This window comes from Neolamprologus brichardi, chromosome 23 (genome assembly GCF_056152115.1).
Source record: "Neolamprologus brichardi isolate AB-2024 chromosome 23, ASM5615211v1, whole genome shotgun sequence".
NCBI lineage: Eukaryota > Metazoa > Chordata > Actinopteri > Cichliformes > Cichlidae > Neolamprologus > Neolamprologus brichardi.
The window spans coordinates 38,221,747-38,244,359 of record NC_142125.1 but is presented as its reverse complement, the minus strand read 5'-3'; the positions used below and the strand labels follow the sequence as shown (position 1 = coordinate 38,244,359).

At 40.4% G+C, this 22,613-nt stretch overlaps 2 protein-coding genes across 3 annotated transcripts; both read left to right on the top strand.

Annotated features, from left to right (window-relative positions):
- Nucleotides 1-2,061: 2,061 nt before the first annotated feature.
- On the top strand, nucleotides 2,062-10,722 carry rcbtb1 (regulator of chromosome condensation (RCC1) and BTB (POZ) domain containing protein 1). Of its 2 annotated transcripts, XM_087836113.1 has the most exons (13): nucleotides 2,062-2,175; nucleotides 2,774-3,059; nucleotides 3,527-3,677; nucleotides 5,917-6,083; nucleotides 6,901-7,059; nucleotides 7,143-7,250; nucleotides 7,385-7,527; nucleotides 7,788-7,851; nucleotides 7,974-8,100; nucleotides 8,205-8,331; nucleotides 8,511-8,662; nucleotides 8,754-8,884; nucleotides 9,646-10,722. In XM_087836113.1, exons 1-13 carry the CDS (start codon nucleotides 2,159-2,161, stop codon nucleotides 9,784-9,786), a joined length of 1,773 nt encoding a protein of 590 aa, XP_087692239.1. In that variant the 5' UTR covers nucleotides 2,062-2,158; the 3' UTR covers nucleotides 9,787-10,722. The 2 variants fall into 2 exon arrangements, with proteins under 2 accessions (XP_087692239.1, XP_087692240.1); XM_087836114.1 differs by lacking the exon at nucleotides 2,062-2,175 and having other exon boundaries at nucleotides 2,981-3,059; nucleotides 3,553-3,677.
- Nucleotides 10,723-14,309: 3,587 nt separating this feature from the next.
- On the top strand, nucleotides 14,310-21,712 carry cdadc1 (cytidine and dCMP deaminase domain containing 1). Its single transcript, XM_087835884.1, has 11 exons — nucleotides 14,310-14,949; nucleotides 15,397-15,497; nucleotides 15,632-15,809; nucleotides 16,533-16,830; nucleotides 17,673-17,879; nucleotides 17,971-18,071; nucleotides 18,272-18,321; nucleotides 19,294-19,463; nucleotides 19,552-19,741; nucleotides 20,046-20,094; nucleotides 20,217-21,712. The coding sequence occupies exons 1-11, from the start codon at nucleotides 14,850-14,852 to the stop codon at nucleotides 20,321-20,323; spliced, it is 1,551 nt and encodes a 516-aa protein (XP_087692010.1). The 5' UTR covers nucleotides 14,310-14,849; the 3' UTR covers nucleotides 20,324-21,712.
- Nucleotides 21,713-22,613: the final 901 nt, after the last annotated feature.

Sequence of the window (22,613 nt, the reverse complement as noted above, 5' to 3'; positions counted from 1 at the left end):
GAGCCTGCTGATGTATTGATCTGTTAGCTCAGAGAGAAAAACACAACATGGCCTACATCCATCCAGGGAATATCATATAACAAACCACTAAGTAACAGAATAGACCACAGCTGTATGAAGAGGGGAACCCTAATTGGACAATATCATCTGTAAGGCTTCACATTCCCTTTTGATATAACCCCCCCCCCCCCCTTTTTTTTTTTTTCTGTAGTATTTGAAAAAAGAAAAATAAATTATATTCCTTTTGACCAACTACCTGTTGGTGGTCCACTGGAGGCATTATTATTGCACTGAAAATCTAAATTTCAAAATCATTCAGTGAATATTATTTTAGTTTAGTCTGTTGTTTTCAAACCACAAATGCGTTTTTATACTCAATCAGACTGAACTGACCCCGTATTAAAGCCTTGATGTTCTGCTGTTCCCTTGGAAAGCAACCCGCTTGTTGCAGCGCATTAAACCTTAAGAGCCCAACGCTACAGTGTGTGCCAGTACTCCACCTACTGTTCATAAACAGGAACTACAAGGTGGTTGAGACAGGACACGTTTGTTTGGGGTTGTTTGGGGGGGGTTTTTTCACAGAAATTGAATAATAATGTTTTATTTATATGCAGTTTTCCCCCCACATATGGGGATTCAAATAAGAAATCTTAACTTGTGAGTATCAGTCAAAGTCAGCTTTATTGTCAAGAGATCAAGACTCATCAGACGAGGCAACGTTTTTCCACTTGTCCAGTTTTGGTGAGCCTGTGTGAATAGCTGACAGGAGTACCACACTGTAAAAGGTATGTTTCGGACCTCAGACCATTACAGAACCATGAGAGCTGTTGCCCATCTGGGTAACGTAATAATACGGCCCACAACTATTGCATAATTCCTCAGTAATTTAAAGGAATTTCAGTTATTTTATTTGAAGTTACAAAGTAATTATATTTGTCGACAAAGACTTCATGGTAAGTACACTAGAATAAAAGGGTCACGTGTCATGACCCAGGAAGCAAAGAAATAATTATATTGTAAGTATATTTAAGTAGTTAGGTAATTTTAAGTAGTTCTACTTTTCATAGTAATTTTGTAGAAAAACAAAATGTAAAATACTTGAGTGTGCGCCATATTTTGGAATGGATTAATCTTGCCTTTTTACGGCTTTATTTTTTGAAAACTTTACTTAATTTGAGTTGTGCTGATGCGCCGCTCGGCGTAGGTGGAACTAAGTGCCAAGTAATGCTGATTATTCAACTGTCCTGTTTTTAAACAATATAAATGTGATAAGGACAGTTCTCCCTTACCAAGTAACAAGAAAAAATAAGTACTATCAAAATGTGTAGGGCTATGTGACCTCACAGTGATGGAGCCTAGTCTAACTGTTTTCTTGCACAATCACGGCTCAAACATAACTTTTAAAAGAGGGTACAGAAGTTGGAAGTACCTGGAAGTTAGACCAAGTAAAGCCACCCCATAATACAGCTTGCCCCCCAAAAAGTCCAGTGCACTTATATTGTTTGTTTTCCCACAAATTACAGCATACTTAAAATTACTTATGCGGTACTTAAAATTACTTACAGTATAATTTATGTCTCCTTTCCTGCAAAATACCCAGAATTTAGGCACTAGTTAAATATACTTAGAATATAATTATTTCGTCTTTCCTGTAAGTTGATTGATGCTTAAAACTACTCATACACGACCTAAAATTACTGCTTAAGTTATAATTATTTCTTTGTCACCTGCAAAAACTTGACTTATTCTAGTATACCTACCTTTTAAGTATTTGTAGATAAATATAATAACACTGAAAAAAAAATAATTCGTTGAAGATCGATTTTATTACAGGAGAATTGGTTCGGGCCGTGAGCGTTATCCCCATCTGTGGCTGGTAAGTGCACGTCTACATCTAGGTGTTATTTAACTGAGGACCGGATGGGGCAGTGGTGCTCCTACGCGCCCGCTTAATCAACCGCGCAAAGAAGAACAACTGACCACTCTCGACGCGGCTCGGCGGCTGTGCTACTGTAAACACCGGACGAGCGATTTTTTTTCAGGTAGATGTATTTATTAACACGAGTTTACACGTTGTAGAAGTGGTCGTTTTTATTCTTAAAGTTGTTGCCGTAACGCTGTCGCTGTCTGTTTGTCTTTTCTCAGTCGACTCGTTGTTATGGAGCGATGCTTTAGGTAGGAAGAGCACAAGAAAGCGCTTAACTAAGCTACTAGCTTCTCCGTTCATCACAAGCTTTTATTCGCAGTTAGCTTTGCTGCTGTGGTGCCTTTAAGGAGTGAAATTAAAAGTTTTTCTACGTAGGGTTGAAAAAAGGGGAGTAGTAAATTAGAGTATGCTTGTTTTCTTTCTTTTTTAAATTATTGTTATTATTACCATTATTGCTAATATTATTGTTGTTGTTGTTGTTGTTGTTGTTATGCTGGGTAAGGTGGAAAAAATGTAGCAATTTAAAACGTCCCTGCTTATCAGCTATATCCAATATCAGCTCGCTGGCTTTTCTCAGGAGTTGAGAGCTTAGCAGTAACATTATGTGTTATTGCTTTGCTTTGCTATGCCTCATTTACATGAGATTGAGATGCATTTCCCAAGACATACAGGTATTATTTGATGTAGTTCTGAACTTGCCAAATACTTGCCTGTCATTTCTTGAGTTTCCTGTCAGAGCATTTCAAGAGAAGAAGAATAAATGTTACCCCTCTTTATAGTAATGTAACTGTTTAAAAAACAAACTTTGTCTATTTATCTTTAATATATTTCTTATCTTGTCTAAAGCGACAGCAGGGATGGTTCTTCTGGCTCCACGCCACCACCATCGCCTCCTCCTCGGGTCCTCCCTTCCCCTTGTCATCCCCCTCCTGTGCCCTCCTCCTCTCCCCGATCATCCCTGACTCCTCCTCCTTCCCAGCTAGGAAGACTGAATTTTGCAGGAGCGGTGATGGATGTCAGTAAATGGCCCCTGTTCTACCTGCTGAGTGCTCAGGAACTAGCTACAGTGCGACAGGCCTGTGTCTTTGGCACCACTGCCAATGAAGCAATCTATATCACCCATGGAAATGAGGTGAGGAGTGCACATTTGATAGTTTCTGTTTATGATATGAGCTCTTTAAGTAGCACTCGAATGATTGTACTTGTTTCGTCTTCCTTATATTTGTGCCTGAATCTAATTCTGACTTTACATGAAGTGTGTCGTTTGCTCTGTAGTTACGTGATAGTTTAAACAACAGGAAAACGTATGAAGCCGATGGGGTTTGCTGTGTGAAATGCCTCCAGTGCTCTTTTTATGTGAAGGTTTATTTCATAAGCGTGTGTTTTGTGTGGAAAGAAAAAATATGCCACAGGAGATCCTGCATTGTTTTCACTTTCCTGTTTGAATGCCACCATACCAGAGCACAGCTGATCTCAATCAAAACACATAAGTCACACACTGAGCATCTATTTGCTTTGTGTTTGTTAACCTACAACACAGCTTTAAATGTGTTTCTGCTCTGTGTCTCTGTATTTTGAAATGTGTGTTACCGTTTCCAGGTGTTTGTGTTGGGGTTAAACTGCAGTAGCTGCCTTGGTACAGGAGACAGTCTGAGCACTGTTATGCCGAAGAAACTGGACTTCCTGCGAGGGAAGAAGGTAGCCAGTGTGAGCTATGGCAGCGGACCTCATGTCCTATTGGCTACTGACGGTAGGCTGTTATATATTTCTTTTTTCTTTTTTTTTTTTAATCTCTTCACGTTTCTTATATAACAGAGCGCTCAGAGCAAATGCAAATATATCTTGCTTGCATCAGTTAGGCCAAAACGAATTTCCACTCAAAAACTTTGGTATTAAATGTCTTGACAGGCAGGTTTCAGCAGTTCATGTCAGTGGATTGCATACTGGCCACAAGTTGCATAATGTTTTCATCCTGCTGCATAAACATTTCACTGTATAGTCATGTGCTCAGTATTGGTCAATTTCTACAGAAAGGTTGACTTTTTTCTATTGAACAGTAGAAATGTCACTAATATGAGCTTAACCCTTTCATGCATAGTGGTCACTACAGTGGACGGCTATTCAAAGGCTGTTTTCTTGTATTTGTGTCAGTGTTGATGGTATACTTGGACATAAACCACTACATTGGACACTGATGTGTCAGTCCATATACATCAGTTGTATGCACATCAACTGATGGACATAGAATGTATACACATCAACCCTTTGAAAAGGCAAGGCAATAGGGCTGCACGATTAATCGTTAGCGAATCGCGATCTCGATTCATACTTATGTGCGATCTCATTTCCAAATGACAACGATTTAAAAAAAAAAAAAAGACGACGACGATTGTACCGCATTTTGATCCGGGACGTAATCTGCATGAAAACAAGCGCTCACTCTTCCTGCTCAACAAATGACAAGGGCGGAGCCTTATACCACGTGATACAGAAGCTGTGCCGCGTGATGCTAAAATTGGCAGGAAAAAACAACGGAGAGCACGTCAGGGATGACGAGAAAGTGACAGGAGAAAATTCGTCCCGGTCAACCACCCAAACATCAATAACGGGAACCTTATACAGCGCTTCCCTATACCCGTCGAACTCCTGCAGGCACAAAGAAATTATGGAGGCTATTACTTATCACCTGACCAAAGATATGGCTCCATCAACACTGTGCAAAACGAGGGATTCAGGAAAATGATCAACACCCTAGACAAACGCTACACAGTGCCGTCCCGCAACTATTTTTCAATTGTTGCACTACCTGCTCTATACACGCAGTGTCGAGCAACGGTGGAGACGGAATTTCAAGCAGTACAACATTTTGCGGCAACGACAAAATGTGAGACATTTGTTGTTTTTATGTTTATTTATTGTTTTTATGTTCAGTCTCAACTGTTACGAAGTTGATGTGCAGTTAATAAGCGCAATAAATATTTATATTGTAAAAGAAAATCGTGAGAGAATCGTGATCTCAATTCTAAGCCAAAAAATCGTGATTCTCATTTTATGCAAAATCGTGCAGCCCTACAAGGCAAGTTTATTTATATAGCACAATTCAACGGCAAGGTGATTCAAAGTGCTTTACAGAGACATTAAAAAACAAAAACAAATAAAAAGCATGATTTAAAATGAAAAAAAAGGAACAGTAGTTAAAATGTAAGTTTTGAAATTTAAGCTTAAAAGTAAAAAAGTGTGGATTTGGTGCTTTATTCAAATGCAGCTGAGAACAGGTTAGTCTTCAACCTGGATTTAAATAAACTGAGTGTTTCAGCTGATCTGAGGCGTTTTGGGAGTTTGTTCCAGATTAAAGGAGCATAAAAGCTGAATGCAGCTTCTCTGTGTCTGGTTCTGACTCTGGGAACTGATAAAAGACCGGATCCAGATGACTTGAGGGATCTGGAAGGTTCATACTGGGTCAGGAGGTCCCTGATGTATTTTGGTCCTAAACCATTTAGAGCTTTATAGACCAGCATCAGAACTTTAAAGTCTATCCTCTGATGGACAGGCAGCCAGTGTAAAGACCTCAGAGCTGGACTGATGTGGTCCACTTTTTTGGTCTTAGTGAGGACTCGAGCAGCAGAGTTCTGAATGAGCTGTAGTTGTCTGACTGATTTTTTAGGTAGACCTGTAAAGATGCTGTTACAGTAATCAAGCCTACTGAAGATGAATGCATGGACTAGTTTTTCCAGGTCCTGTACATGTGAAAAAGAAAAAAAAGAAAAAAAAAAAAGTAAATGTTTAAAAAAGTTCAAAAATCTTTTTTTCATACCTAAAGATAAATAAAAATACTTGAAAAAAAATCTTGATTCAGGTTGTCATAATTCATGCATGAAAGGGTTTACCTGAACTAAAAAATGTGCTGATAACATAAATAGAAACTCAGACACTGTATAACCAACACCTGTGTAGCATTGACAGCTTAAATTTGTTTTTATGTGTTGCAGATGGACATCTGTTTGCATGGGGTCACAATGGTTACAGTCAGCTGGGGAATGGGTCGACCAACCCGGGACTCTCCCCGGTGTTGATCACCGCTAACCTGCAGAACAAAAAAGTGAAAGAGGTGTCGTGTGGCTCACATCACTCTATGGCTCTCACTCTGGATGGAGAGGCAAGTCCTTTTTTTATTTTATTTTAATCACCGTTAAATGTGTTTAGCGTGTCTTTTCCTGTCTCCCTCTGTTCTCTTCTTTTCCCCTCACCCCCAGCTGGTCCTGGCAGATGCCTCTCCCTGAACCTGGTTCTTCTGGAGGTTTCTTCCTGTTAAAAGGAAGTTTTTCCTTCCCACTGTCACCAAGTGCTTACTAGTGGGGATCAGCTGAGTGATTAGGTTTTCTCTCTATTATTGTACAGTCGTAACCTTACAATATAAAGCATATTGAGGTGACTGCTGTTGGGATTTGGTGCTATATAAATAAAAAATTCATGTTTGGATGGTAAACAGTTTCCATTCGCTCTTAAACAACAAAAGAAAAGAGCAGGGATGGCAATAGTAGGTAATGAAAAGGAATATGTGGCACACATAATTTAATTTAATTAATAAAATATCATCAAATATGACTGAAATTAGAATATTCTTATTTTTATGTACCACTCTAAATAAAAGGTTTAGCCCTAAGGGAGTCACCCATATATACCTTGACCTGCCACCTTGAGGCCTTTAGGTGTCACACTAAGAAGCTTGTCTTTAACCCAGCGGCATTAAAGCTAATGGGGTTGTTTGTGTGGTAAGCTGGAAAGGCTGTTGCCATTTAAAATGTTACTAAGTGTACATTAAGTATTGCATCCTTTTCCCAGTTTGTTCATGTACATTCAAGTTTTTCTGTTTGAGATGTTACTCAAACAGAAAAACTCAGAGTACAGCATCAATAACATCATTCTGAGAAAGGTGTTTTTTCTCACACTACAACATTGTCAATCCTCTCTAGGTCTTTGCATGGGGATATAATAACTGTGGCCAGATTGGTTCAGGCTCCACAGCCAACCAACCCTACCCCAGGAAGGTCACCGGATGCCTGCAGGGCAAGAATGCATCGGGCATCACATGCGGGCAAACCTCCTCTATGGCTCTTGTCGACAACGGAGAGGTGATGTTAAATAAATTCTTAGTGATCTCATTGAGAAATCTGAACTTGATGTGGTAAACAGGGTGGCTTTTATTTCTCTTTAGGTTTACGGCTGGGGCTACAATGGAAATGGGCAGTTGGGAATTGGCAACAATGGAAATCAGCTAACACCTTGCCGTGTCGCTGCACTCCAAGGGATGTGCATTCAACAGGTGAGACATCCAACAACCACGTGAATGAGTTTTTAATGTCAATAATTGCCTTGAGGATGACTCGTGATTTGTGCTTACATCTGATTGGGTAATATTTTTTATAAGCCGCATTTAAATCCATCCCTACCTTCCAGATTGTATCGGGCTATGGACACTGCCTGGCCGTAACCGATAAAGGGCTGCTATATGCCTGGGGAGCAAATACCTATGGTCAACTGGGAACTGGCACCAAGAGCAACCACCTCAGCCCTGTGCACATCATGGCTGACAAAGAGAGGTAGGAAGGGGAGGGAAGGGTGTCGGACGTTTCCTGTTAATATTTAGTTTCCTGTCATCATTTCCTCCCTCTGTACCTCTGCCTCCGCTCCTGGTCTTAAGTAGTCGTCTGCAGTAAACAAAACAATGCTCTTTCCCTAATTGTAGATATTTTGGGGCAAATCATGCCACAGCAAATCAGCTTTCAGACTTTTGACATGTTTCAGTACAATAATTAAGAAGGAAAAGCTTCCCTGTGTTAACACGTCTCTCATTTGGCAGGGTCGTCGAGGTGGCAGCATGCCATTCGACACACACGTCGGCAGCCAAGACCCAAAGTGGGCAGGTATAGCATTCATCTTTCAAAGTGATGCACAGTCTTGTATTTCTTTAATTTCTAGAATTCTTTATTCTTAAAAAAAACCAGCAAAAAAATCCAGGAGCATTATCATTTCACTCCTCCTCCAGGTTTTTATGTGGGGTCAGTGCCGGGGCCAATCCATTGTCCTGCCACACCTCACGCACCTCACCAACACAGACGACGTCTTTGCCTGCTTCGCTACGCCATCCGTTATGTGGCGCCTCATGTCTATGGGTGAGAGAAGAGACAACAAATTGTGGATTATTTGTGTAAAAAACAAACAAAAATGAAAGCTGTCTAAGTACTAGAACTGTTACTACTGGGGTTTTTTCTTCTAGAGCAAGATGACTTCCTGACGGTTGCAGAGGCTCTGAGGAAGGAGTTCGACAGTCCAGAAACAGCTGACCTCAAGTTCAGTGTTGATGGCAAATACATCCACGTTCACAAAGCTGTGCTGAAGATCAGGTGTGTTTATTTTCCACATAGCTATAAGTGAAAGATAGCCGTGATGCATTTGGTAGCTGTGCTTTGTTTCAGGGCTGTTAAGGCAGCCTGTGATTTTTGTTGGCAGCCCTTAACATGTCAGGTTTTGACTATTTGACCATTTGTATACATTGTAAATAAAGTATTTTTATCACGGCTAGGTGCGAGCATTTCCGTTCAATGTTTCGCTCCCAGTGGACGGAGGATCAGCAGGAAGTGATAGAGATTGGCCAGTTCTCGTATCCCGTCTACAGGTCCTTCCTGCAGTTTCTTTACACAGACACTGTTGACCTTTCGCCTGAGGATGCCATTGGTTAGTATGAATGCAACTGTTAAATATGTTCTGAGAGTGTGTAGAAGGATGTTTTTTGACACTGTGTGTGTGTTTGTGTGTTGTGCTGCAGGCCTGTTGGACCTGGCCACCTCTTATTGTGAAAACCGCCTGAAACGCCTGTGTCAGCAGATCATCAAGAGAGGAATCACTGTGGAAAACGCCTTCACCCTGCTGTCTGCTGCCATACGATACGACGCAGAGGTACAGTTATAAACAGGTTTGTCAGGTGGATAAGCTGAGGTGGTGGATAAATTCACATTTTGGACCAGACGACCAGAATGTTTGTGTGCCACGAGCTTGTGATCTTGTTGCCTTTAAAATAATTGCTTTGAAGACGTAGATCAGGTCTGCGACGACTCGCAGTCAGTGTCCATCTTTAAAAATGACTTGGGTGCAATAAAACTGCAATACGACAGTCAGTCTGCTATCAGTTTGAGCTTGGGTCAAGGCTGCAATTACATGCAATCTGTTTGTGATAATATAATGATTAACTGTAATAAACTGGCCAAAATGAAGGACGTGCACACACATATAAACAGAAATTTATATTAACTGCACACATTCAGAGTCAGAACCTCAGACACCTGAACAGAAATTCCTCCAGAATTCGTGACGTTGTCGCTGCAGGGCAGCAATTTCACAGCAGCCGCTCAGCAACCTTGCTGTGTAGAAGAATGCGAGCAGTCGAGTCGGGTCCTCTATTACACTGATCAGCGCACTCACACGGTGATTGCAACATGTTGATAATCAGTCTTTAAATATTAGACAGCTGTTATTTGCAAACCTTCACCAGTCTGTCTGAGACTGATGGCAGTGTGCCCGAGTCTGCACTATGGTATAGCAGCAAAGGAAAACTGTCAGGGATTACAAGGTTTAACACCCTGTAAAATAAGCATCGGAATGTTTGTTCTTTCTTTTGCAATCTAATCTCCTTATTATTTTTCTATTGTTTGATTTTCCAGGACCTGGAAGAGTTTTGTTTCAGGTTTTGTATAAACCACCTGACTCAGGTAACTCAGACCGAAGCCTTCTGGCAGGTAGACGGAGCAATGCTGAAGGAGTTTATCAGCAAAGCTAGCCGCTGTGGAGCCTTCAAGAACTGAGTGGTACTTTTAGGCTCCTGCAACCTAAAAAAGAGAAAAAACCAACTAATGACCGAGTGGATTTGGTCACGCTGCATGTGCAGCAGCAGAATGCAACACCACAGTGACTATTTCAATTTTCACATTCCTGTTGATCCCATCCATGACAAAAGAGGAGGCCCTTTCTTGAAATACTTATTTATATATACTTTAAAGAAGCACTTAAACAACATTATTCACAAGATGCTTAAACTGGATTTTAAGCTGCGTTATCTGTGGATCTAAAATGAGCACTTTGGCCAAACCCATGGCGCCTTTTCTGTGGAAGTTCTTTACATATGTTATGTATACTTGAATTTTTTTAAATTTTTTCTCAGCAGCGTTTGCTTTGTTCATTTACTTTCTGGAAAAGTTCATGTGAGGGACCAAAGATCTGGAAGGAATAAACTACTGACGAAATCTAAAGAGATGAACACTGTAATGTAAACATGTTTCACACAGTTAGCAGTAGAGCCCAATTTATCGGTGAATTGATTGCATTGGCTAATTGCCAGTCTGTTAGTGTTTGTGTTCATACAGGAAAACTTAAGAAAGTAACGAGGAGATGGGAGAAACACCCTTCTACCATGTTATGATTGCTGACATTGCATAGTTTGTCCACCAGCTGACACAGGGTACGTTTGGCATTACCTGTTGGAGCACCTAAAGCTGATCTGAGCAGACCTAAACAAGTAAATAACGTAGCAATTTAGGGGAATTGATTTGTTGAGTTTCTCTGAAATGAAAAAAAATATTGACCAATATATCAGACTGTAAGATTTTTTGAATCACCAAATATCTATATCGGCCTTAGATATCTTATATAAGTCAGGCTCTAATTTGGTATTCAGCATCTCTTTGTATTTAACTCAAAGCAACTGATTGATAAAGACAAACTCATACATGACATACACAGCTGATGCAGAGCCTACTGTGGTTTGTTATGAGTTGCTTGCTTGGTAAATGTTCTTTTTACATTTTGGGTTAACAAGTTAAAACCTGTTATAGGTGTGTTCATTCTGCCTCACATTCCCTCTGCAGCACTACAGTCATTTGTTTATATTTCGTAATACTAAGAGGTTGATTTTTTAAGCTTATTCAAAAATCTATGGAATATATAGACTGAGAAAGTTGCACTTTTCAGTTAAGAAAAATTACAGTTAATTGGTAAAATTACGATATTAGCTCCTTTTTTCTTCCATTGCAAGTAAAATGTGTTGTATCTAAGGCATTTTGTACTGTGGAAACTTGCTCAGGTTTTCCGAATTATTAGCATTTTCATCATTACAGGTTGCAAGGCTCGCAAAATTTCAAAATCTCTGGTAGCCCTTCGGGCAGGCATTCTTCAGTTTTTGGTAGCCCAAAATAAATTTAAGTAGCCCGAATAAAAAAAGAATTTTTTTTTACGTTTTGTTTCCTTTACAATATTATACATTAAAGTATAATATTGTAACGGAAACAAAAATTAATCAAAAAAAATTGTTAAAATACAAATCACAACAACTGTATAAAAATTAAAACCATCAACTCAAATACTTGGTTCTAATTGAACAGAAATTTCTATGAACTTGTAAGAACTGTGTAGAACATGAATCAGTCTGTGTCAGATCCTGAATCTGAAATTTTCACTGAAGTCACGGGTAAGAAGTAAGTGGAACCAAGATCTAGGCCATTTGCTTTTTGAAGTTTGCAAAGACTGCTAAATTCTGCCAATGGTAGTTCACTCTTTGCAATATAGCAGCTGTTCTAAATAGCTTTTTCAGGAGTTCTTGTTGTGCTTGGTTTATTTGTAGTATGTTTTTTTGCAATTGGTGTTTGTTCTGGGAAACATACTGCAGACTGGGCAATAATGCATTTCTTGCATTTCTCATGGGTTCTGATGGGGTCTTTCTTAAAATGACTGGTCCCAGTAACAAAGGCGCTTGTCGACTCAGAAATCAAATGAAACTCACAACACACCTGGCAGAACATCATGATATTTAGCTCGTCATATTCCAGCCACAGAAATTCTTTTGTCCATGAAACCAAAAAAGCTGCGCTTTCTTTTTGCCTCATAGTCTGATTTGTCCAACACGTTCTCACTCCCAAAGCGTCACATTTTAGGCTAGGTGACAAATCGTCAACATATTACGTTTTCGGCTACCCACCACGTTCCTAAATGAGGACCTCGGAAAAATGAGGAAATGTGAGAACCGTATGGACTCAATCTACACATGTTCGCTCTTTTCCTTCAAATAGCTTAGAAACACGCTATTTAACATCATTTAAGACCTGTTTAAGGTGAGGAAAAAGGTTATGGTTAGGGCTAGGGATAAGGTTAGGTTTAGGGCTGGAATACAGGGCTGGAACGTTGATTATCGCGGGAGCGTCATTGCACTGGATTTCAGCCATAACCCGCCGCGTACCATAAGAACGCCGAAAGTCTCCTTTCGCGTTCCTAAGGAACGCCGCGGGACGTGACAAAACGTCGCCATGTTACGCCTCGGGAGTGAGAACGGGCTCGATTTGTCATATCTTTTCCGTTTTGTAATCGGCTTTTCTTTGGCTGCCTCTTCTTCACCCTGACCTGTCTTATTTGGCTCTGCAGAACTAAAATACCAGCGTAAATCCTGCTGCTTTTACACACATACTTACATAATGATCAGCGATTCTTTGCGCACTCAACCTCTCACATGTTTAAGCTTGCTGCGAGAGATTTCACTTGTCGCGTTTGAATAGTAAGCTAATGAGTGATAAGACGATGTCAGAGGAATTGGTGCGCAATTAATCGTCACTCACCAATCAGTGCTGCCGCTCTCTATACACCGTTCGCGCCATCGCAAAATGAAAATGAAAGCAAAAAGCAAGCGCAAATTCAAACGCGATTTCAATATGTCACATATTGACAGTGGCTTATCGATGCCAATGACATAATTACTCAGCTACATTGGTGAAAGAATGCAAAAGCACTGACATATATTTTCCTATGATAGCCCGACCGGGCAGGGCTGAGTTAGATTTTGGTAGCCCGACTGGAAAAATCGCTAGCCCCGGGACGTCGGGCTAGCGATTTTGCGAGCCCTGGGTTGGTTTCTGTGTTTGGGCAAATTAAAAATAAATCTACAAAAGTACTTAAGAGGAATTCATCTTAGTTTTTTCTGTAGGTTTTTCTATATATGGAGCAGAAATTGCACTAAACAAAGCTACAGGATACATTGGATATTAAAGCAAGAGGAATGCTTTGAAGCACTTTTTTTCATTCTTTCACTTTGTCGTCTGATGACCAAAAACTCCCTGTGTGTCCTAGCCTTTAGGACAACATGTCAACCATGCCGTCTCCCAGGAAAGCCAATGTGAGATCAGTTTCTATTTCCTTGATAGGTTTCTATTTCTTGATGTACTCAGATGCTTGAGGAGGAGTTTCTGTTCGCTCCAACTAAAGCAGAACTGCTATTTATTATTAAGCATAGCTTCAGTTCAGGCTGGAAAGTAATTTAGGATGCTTTGAGAGCTTCTGTGGATATCATTGTTTTCGGGAAATGAGGTCTAGGTTTACAGTTTCTGCTTGTTTTGTTTTTTATGAGCTGTTCCTTCGTGTTTTGTTTTTTTTATGAAGAAATTTAAACTGGAAGAGTAAAACTGATTTGCATATTGTATTCTCTCTCTCTCACACACACATACTCACACACACGCACACACACACACTTACACACACACACACACACACTTTGTTATACTTTCATCATTTAGGAGAAGTTTATAAAACCATTAGGTCCATGCTTATATTCAGCTTACAGCATTGCAGTGTTTGGGGTATGCATTATTATTCTGTTGCTGTTACATACTTGAGACATACTGTTTTATTTTACTTTTTTAATTTGGCTATGGGGATTATATATTTCTGTGATGAAATAAATATTTCTTAAATCTGATTTGTTCACTTGTCATAACTATTTTTGTTCTTGTATATTTAATTTTTTTTTTTATTGTCTAGCTCTTTAATGGCTCTTTGAAGCAAACAATTATGTTTTATGGCAAAATTATAACGTGAAAAATATACATGCAAATAGAATGATTTAACATCTATATATCAAAATTATAGATGGGAATGTGAGATATTAAAAAGAATATATAATTTAAGGAATTTTTTTATAAAAAGTGGTACATTTTGGTGATATTTTAGTAGATTGTTCAATAATAAAATGTATAAAAATGAAATGTATTTATCAATAAAAATGACAAACAGTATCCCACATTCTTGATTTTTAGTTCAAAAACGCTTTGTAACAGTCACAATTGTGTGGTGTGTCTTTAAGACAACGTAAGGTAAGGGTTAGTGATGTCACAAGTATGCACCACTGCTCTCTGTGGAGTATGAGAGCAACTTGCTTGCACGTGAGTGTATGGGCTTGGAAACTGCTAAACTTAACTGCTTAAGTTTAGCAGTTGAAATTATTTGTACTTTGTTGCGTGCTGCGAGCCAACCAATTGGCCCCGCCCATATGACAGCGTCAGAAAATATTTCCGGAAGGAATCCGGAACTGTCAAGATACCGTCCACTAGCGAAGTCACAGAAGAACGGCTCCTTCTCCTTTAAATAAGAGGGAGGCAGTTTCTGCTTGCGGTAGAAATACACGATGTTACGTTTGTCCAAGTATTTATCGGCTGTACAGTGTTTTATTAAGAATCATTGTACCGTAATACGCGAGTTAGTGCTAGGAATGTTAGCACTGTAACACTAACTTAAAAAGTCGCCGGTTGCTAAGAGTTACCGTCACTAATCGGATTTCAACGTGACTTTAACTAGTCGTTTAAAAAAAAAAAGAAATTATTCTGAAGTGTAAATTCAGATTTGTACGTGAATTTCTTTATTGGTGCAACTTTATTTACCAAATCGGTGTCTTTTTTGAGCTTTTATTTTGAAAGCGTCGGTTGAAAATAGTATTCGTGTGACTATCCAACTTAACAGTGAAAAGGATACCAAAAGAAAGCTTCGTCCGGCTCTTCTCTTGCTGAACGTCGGGTCGACGTATTATATCGTTTTCTGTAGCTGACAGATTGATTGAATGGAAGAAAGCCAAATATGGAACCGAGCCGATCCGTGCCAGTCCAAACCGTGTCGAGAAACAAGAGACAGCAGCTCCCAGACTGACAGCAAAATACAAGGTGAGCCAACTGGAGGAAGAGTTCTTCCAGTAGTTTAGCTTCATATTTTTCCCCTCTGTCATGCCACAAAACCGCAGCTTCATGAGATACAGTTTACCAGAGAGGCACTTTAAATGGCCACGGCTGACAGCCTTTATTTACACATTACACAATGCTGCACAAAATGCATCTTAGACTTGGCCGATCATCCAATCCTATTCACATTATATGGCAAAATCCCCATCCTCAGATCAATAGAAATAGGTCTTCACCTTCGTGTATCTGAAATAAATGTTATATTTTTCTAAGTCTCAGTCAACAGGCCAAGTTAGCTTCGGTGGAGCCTTTAAACCATGCAAACATTAGTAATCTTCATGGTATATATTCTCATCCAAGCATGTGTTACTGCAGCTTTTCAGGGAAGCATTGTGCACAAGATGGCTTAATTCAGCTTTGTCTCTGCTTCAGGTCATGGCCCCAGGTTGTCAAAGGTAAACCTCTTCACCTTGCTGAGTTTATGGATGGAATTATTCCCTCAGGAGCAAACAGAGGAGGATGGTGGTAATCAGGTTAGTTTGAATATAAAAACACAGTGATGTATGCAATCTAGGGAAAAAATCATCAAGTTCTGTGGAGCGATTCATGTCCATCTTTACTAGCACTTGTGTGTAAAATTAATAACTGTAGCTGTACTGTGCTTCAGCTCCATGGGATGGGTCTGGTGGTGGTGCGGGAAAGCAAAGTGGTGGGACTTCATTGTTCAGGAGCTGAGCTCCACGCTGGACAGGCAGCCATCATCCAACATGGTGCCCGCCTGGCTGACTGTCAACTGTACTTCTCGAGGAGACCCTGCGCTACTTGCCTGAAGATGATCATTAACGGTGAGCGGAGAAGGAGGCATGATGCAGGAATGAGTAGACGGCATTAAGGGAGCCTAAAAACAACACGCGGCGTGAATGTGTTTCTGTGTCACACTCTCAAATAACGAGATGTTCTTGATCAGGCAGAACTACATATCTCGGACCAATGTGACTTTTTACTTGGAAGTTGGCCTGCTTTATAAACATAGTTATGACACAAATTCATTAAAAATGGAATGTGACATGTACATACCACTGATTATGACTTATTATGATTGCATGAACCAAAGTACCTGCCCTTCTGTTGTCTCACCCTTACACATTCCAGCCTCTGTGTGTTTTGGAGTCCACCACAGTGCTGTCACTTTGAGGCACCACCCTAACTGTAGTCAGAATAACTGCAGCCTTTCTGGTACAAACCTTCTTTCATTTACTTTCATTTACTTTGAAGTGGACCTGTTTTATAAGACTTGGCAAGCAGCCTCTTTATGATCAGATTGGAGGAATGACACATTGAGAAGTGAACACGCTTAGTAACTCAGGACAGACTTTGACACCATAATGATATATTTATTTACTGTGAGCGTATGACTGAATATGTCCCACAGGTGTTGCCGTACTGTTGTAAACTGCATTATCGGCATTAAACTACATCAGCAGTTTGCTGAACTTTGGAGCTCTGTTCTCTCATTCCCGGGCAAAGTTAACTAAGATGGATAAATGCTGTTTGCTCTCCTCCTCCAGCTGGAGTCAGTCAGATCTCCTTCTGGCCCGGGGACCCTGAGATCAGCATTCTGAAGTCCACCTCTATGAACAATCCCAGCTACTGCGGTCCAGCTCACTTCATCTCAGAGGAAGCTTTACTAGACGCTGTAGCAGTAGAGAAGCTCAAGTCCAACAGCCGTCCTCACATCTGCACGCTGCTGCAGCCGCTGGCACCCGGCTTGGCACAGTTTGTCACCGAGACGTCCAGAAATTGTGACTTCACAGAGAGGATCACTGATGACGACCCAAAGCAGAACACGGAGGAGCTTTTCAACAGGTACCTTACTGTACTTACTGTATCTGCTTCTGCGGAGCAGCACTTTTGAGCTGTGTGCTGAATTCTCATTCTAATAAGTTATACTCAGTTGCCTGGTATATTTTAGAGGGAAACCCAAGGAGGTTCTCGACACGCACCAAAAAAACCAAACAAACTGAATCTGAAGCAGAAATCTCAGCTGATGAGAGCACCAGATGGTTAACTCAAGAAAACGGAGGGGAAAAAAGTCCAGTTTTCATAAATCAGTGTCAAACAATATAAAATAAATGTGCACATCATTATTTATATTACAGTGTAGTGTGATAAAGTGCATCAAAACAAATGAAGTCAAAATAATTGTTTGCTTTGTAACTGTAGTGACTGCAGAATTAACTTAAATATGAGAATGACGTGGCAGAGAGAAACCTGAAGTCTGTATCTGATTCATGAGAACATCGAGAGTAAATGTATAGAACCAAATTATTTCAGCTGTGTGCTTCTGAATACAACAGAATACTACAGGCAGGTAGAAATTAAGAATAAACTCGCTTGATGTTATTATGTATAAAACCGCCCACTATAAATTTTTATTTTTTACTTAATATTTAAAGGTGCTGGAACTCCGTTGCATCCTAGTTTAACCTCTGGTCAGACTTCAGCCATCAAAGGGCAAGAAAACCTGTAGATGAGGCACAAAGCAAAGATTATTCTGCAGAAATAATTAGAGAACTTCTTTCATCTTTAATTTAACCAGACTGAGAAGGAGAAATACTTATTGAGTGAATCAAACTCAAGTTGCTAAACTGCTGGATGACCACAGCTATTTTCAGCCCGTTTATAAGAAATATTCTGTGTCGTTCCAGAGAACGAATGAGATGCCTGAAGGATTTCTCCAGACAGTTCCTGGTTCGTAAGTCCCAGCAGCATCAGGAGATTTTGAAGCACATGGGCCTGGAGAATTTTTGTGTGGAGCCTTACTTCTCCAGCCTGAGAAACAACATGAGGGAGCTTGTGGAAGTTTTAGCTGCAGTGGCTGCCGGGGTGCCACAGCAACACTACGGCTTCTACAGGTTAGAAACTCAAATTTATCTGTTTTCAGCACAGACATCGCCACGCGCTTGTACTTGACGCTCATTTGATCGTGTCCCTTCTGTGAGCCAGGGAAGAGTCGTCAGTGCCACTGCCCCCTTGTCATGAAGATGTGCCCCAAGAAGTGGCTCGTCACTGCATGATCCAGGCCAGGCTGCTGGCCTACAGGACAGGTGTGTTTGGTTATTCATAGCACACACTACATTCTTCTACATTCTATTGCATATTGCCTAACAAGCATCATAACAACTGCTGTTTGGCTGCAGGACTTCCTGAGTGATGTCGTAAAGGTTCTGATCATTTCTAACAACGACCCTGTCAATTGTTTGCTATCTGTTTCCAGCTTCTTATACATGCATAACTGTCATTTCAGAGGATCCTAAAGTGGGTGTGGGCACTGTGATCTGGGCCAAAGGACAGTCGGTGAGCTCAACTATTCTCCTTTTGATTTGATTTAACTCATTAATTCATCACAAGAGTAGACTGTTGGCATTTCTGTGTGCCGGATTACAAGGTGACAAACTGACAAAACCTAATAACATCAGGCTCGTACAGAAGGAGTTTGTTTGGTTTTTTTTGTCTGCACGAAATTGGATTATATAAATCAATTTATGGATGGCAACACGGTGGTTAGCACTGTTGCCGCACAGCAAGAAGGTCCTGAGTTCAATTCCAACATCAGGCCGGGGTCTTTCTGTGTGGAGTTTGCATGTTCTCCCCGTGTTTGCGTGGGTTCCCTCCGGGTTCCGGCTTCCTCCCACCGTCCAAAGACATGCAGCTTGTGGGGATAGGTTAATTGGATAATCTAAATTGCCACTAGGTGTGAATGTGCCAGTGAATGTGAGTGCGAATGGTTGTCTGTCCCTGTGTGTTAGCCCTGCGACAGACTGGCGACCTGTCCAGGGTGTACCCCGCCTCTCGCCCTATGACAGCTGGGATAGGCTCCAGCGCCCCCCGCGACCCTGAAAAGGATAAGCGGAAGCAAATGGATGAATTTATGGATGATTGTATTAACGCATTGAGGTTTTCAGTGTGGATGGATGCAGTTGTGACAAATGTCATGATGATGAGCCCAAAATGTTCAAATAAATCCTAACGCGTTCCTCAGTAGTGGCTGCTCCCTCTGGACAGTTTGAGATAGTGAGTGTTTTTTTGACAAAGAGAGAGAGCTCAGTGTAGAAGAGGTCAGGAGACGGGTACAACAGTGAGTGTCCACACTCATCTGTAAAACACAGTCGAGGCTGTGTTGTGATTTGGGGCTGCTTTTCAGCCCGTGGTATAATGCAGATGGAATTAAGAACACTTTATTTCATCATTTAAAGCAGTGCTACCGATAGATTTAACACCCACACTGACGTTGTTAATGTAGCATTTTGATCTGTCCCCTCATCTCAGGCTGGCTGTAATGGAACAGGGTGTCTCTACCTGGTGGGCTGTGGGTACAACGCTTACCCCGCAGGTTCGCAGTACGCCGAGTACCCTCAGATGGACGCCAAACAGGAGGATCGCCAGAGACGTAAATACAGATACATTATCCACGCAGAGCAGAACGCCCTCACCTTCAGGTCAGAACTTGTCAGAAACGGCGGGAGGGGAAACATGAATGCAGAAAATCAGTGTTCATCATCGCTTGATAGGTGTTCCTCCTTTCAGGACGCGAGACATCAAACCGGATGAGCCAACCATGCTTTTTGTAACCAAGTGTCCATGTGATGAGTGTGTCCCTCTGATCAGAGGAGCCGGTATCACACACATATACACCTCTGACCAGGACCGGGACAAAGATAAGGGAGATATTTCCTACCTGCGATTCGGCACCCTGAAGAACATCAGCAAATTCATAGTGAGTCCACAACGTTTTTCTTGTTTTGTTTTTGTTCCCTTTTATTTCATACTGTTTATGTTTGATGTTTGGAGTATATCAAACCTCCATCAATGTAGACAGTAAAGTCCAGGCTGCAGAAAGGGGTCATTACTTCAGCAAACATAGCAAACGTAGACTCGGAGAATATGTTGAAAAGGGAGATGTATGTTAATTTATTCTGGTGCATAAGGGGATCTCTGACTCAGCAACTTTGGGATGTCTTGCTTCTTGAAGATAAGGCTAACATGCCCTTAAAGAATCTGACATTTATCTGTCCTCACAGTGGCAAAGAAGCCCTTCAGTGTCCTCAGCGCCACCTTTTCATCTTGCCAGTAAGTGGCACCCTATGCCTTTTTTTTTAACCATCTCCACAGATAAATTACAGAAAGGAGTTATGAATCAGCCAATTTTCCTTTGCTGATTCGCGTTTTAACCACAGTGCCATTTATTGCAGACGGTTGTGTCGGAAAGCACAGCAGACAGACTGAGAGCGAGAGCCCCAGCAACAAGAAGCTGTGCACCAGCATGTCCTGCGAATCACCTGCTGCGAGCCGTCGATAAATCCACGTACCTAAAAAACACCCCCACAGAGGCAGGTTTTAAGCTTGCGTGCCACAGATTTGATCGTTCACAGCTGTAATAAATAGAGCTAAGTGTTGTTTCCTTCATGAGCATCGAATCTGTGGCACATATGATTTTACACATTTGTATCTTTTCCAAGTCCGGTCATTACATGAGTGGAGAGTTGGAAACAAACTGAAATCAATGCAATGACCTCAAAGGGACACCACTAAGAGCGGATTAATAGATCCATCGAAGATGAAAAAATAGGTACAGAAACTACGGACAATTTTTTTTTTTAAGCGTTTATAAGGTACCACAAAGAAATAATTTATTTAAAATAGTTATTTAAACTGCGATATGCAGATCTGTTTGTTTTTGAAACAAATGGAGGGGGGAAAGCTAATTATAAAAATCTAAATAATGAAAAAGTGTGAGATTAACGACATGTAGCTCCTGGTTGTCCAGGATTGTCCTCACGGCACAGAACGGTATGAAATAAATTACTGATGCTTTTATTTTGAAGGCAGCTGCTGTGAGAGTGTTTGAAAGATGTGTTTCACACTGTGAGGATGTTATTGTTTTTAAACGCAAGCCAAATGCACTAAAGTGAAGCGTGTTGAGGATATGGATAATGCTTGAATGAAAGTTTAAAAAGTGATCCTGCAGAGCAGAGAGGACGGTCAAAGGTTTGGTTTTGGAGAGTGAAGGAATTTACTCGACTTTACCAACTTTAATTTTCTACATGAACACACTGTTTGTATTCTTTTTTTTTTCTTCTTCATTCAGGTATAGTAAACAGAGGTTTAAGTGTTTTTGTAACTTGAGTCCGAATCACAGAAAAGGCAGTAACTGTGGAGTCATTCAGCATAATCTGAAAAATACCTGGAAAATAACACACACTTTCTTACACACACACACACAAAGCATGCATTCTCATCTATTCTTTCTTTTTTTTTTTTTATTTGTTGTGAATGTTGTACAACAGCATCGAAGTGCGGAAAAAAAACAAGGTGGCTGCTTTTAGAGGACATCGTGAAGAATGGTTAAATCTGCTCATAGTTGTAAAACAACTGGTTCAAGTCTGATGTTAAGCTGGTTGGCTTACATTGCATCTCGTGTGATATCACAATATACCGTCACAACCTATGGCATGTGAACATGGCTGGTATTGGTTTTTGTCATCCCAAAAAACCTGTTTTCCTTTTTTTTTTTTTTTTTGTAAGGAAAAAAAAGCAAAGCAGCTTTTAACGTGTTTACGTCTTCCTTTAAGGAAACTCTAGGCTCATCATGACTCCATTTCACTTTGTTTTTAAAATTTCTGTGAATGCTTGTCAGACATCTACTGGGAAATAAAATCACATTGTTCTCAAGTTGAGTCTCTGCAGTTTTTTTTTTCCAAGTTCATAGTTGATTTAAAGTTACAGAAATAAATCGAAGCTGCTTTAAACTAAAAGTGGATTTTTATTCATTTATTTGATTTCACAGTTATGTTTCACCGCTGAATCCTGCCGTTGGTCGGCTTTGGCCTCGTTCTGTTTGCCGGCGACTTTACTATGGCAATGGCAAGTGATGAGCAAAAAAAAAAAAAAAATAGTTTAAAAGGTGTCAAACGGCAAAAGGAACTCTGATATAGTGAGTTAAGAGGTTCACTGCTTAATCACAACAAATATGTTCTATCAGAGCATATTTTCATCAACATAATAATTAAGCTCCCCCTAAAAAGATACTGCAAATACAGGAAAGAAAACGAGTACAGAGAAAGGAAAACACACCAAAACAAACAAAAAAAGGCACCTCTGAATCTTCTCGTCCTCTGATAACAACGTCAGATCCAAACCAGAGTCAAACATCCGTTACAGTACAGACAGAAAAGGGAGTGAAACAAAAAAAAAAAAACAGCTATCTTTACAGCTCTACAGCATCCACACAGCAAAGTGCCTCCTCCTCATGTTCTCCCTCACAATGGCACTCAAACCAGAAACTGTACATGAGAAATGACACTATATATTAAAAAAAAAAAACCATCAAGCAGTGTGAAAACAGCGATCAGCTTCAAACAAATTGAATCACCATTATTATTATTATTATTTAAAATCATACAAAGTGCTATTAGCCACCAGCAAAGAGAACCAGTGATCAAAATCGTCATTTTCTTTTTTCTTGTTTTTAAGATTTTTGTTTTTAGTCAACAGTGACTGAAATCAGTTTGTTTTCAAGACCTGTGAGTAATTTAGAACAGCACGGATGGGCTCGGCCTTTAGACCGGCAACGAGACTTGTTCCATGTT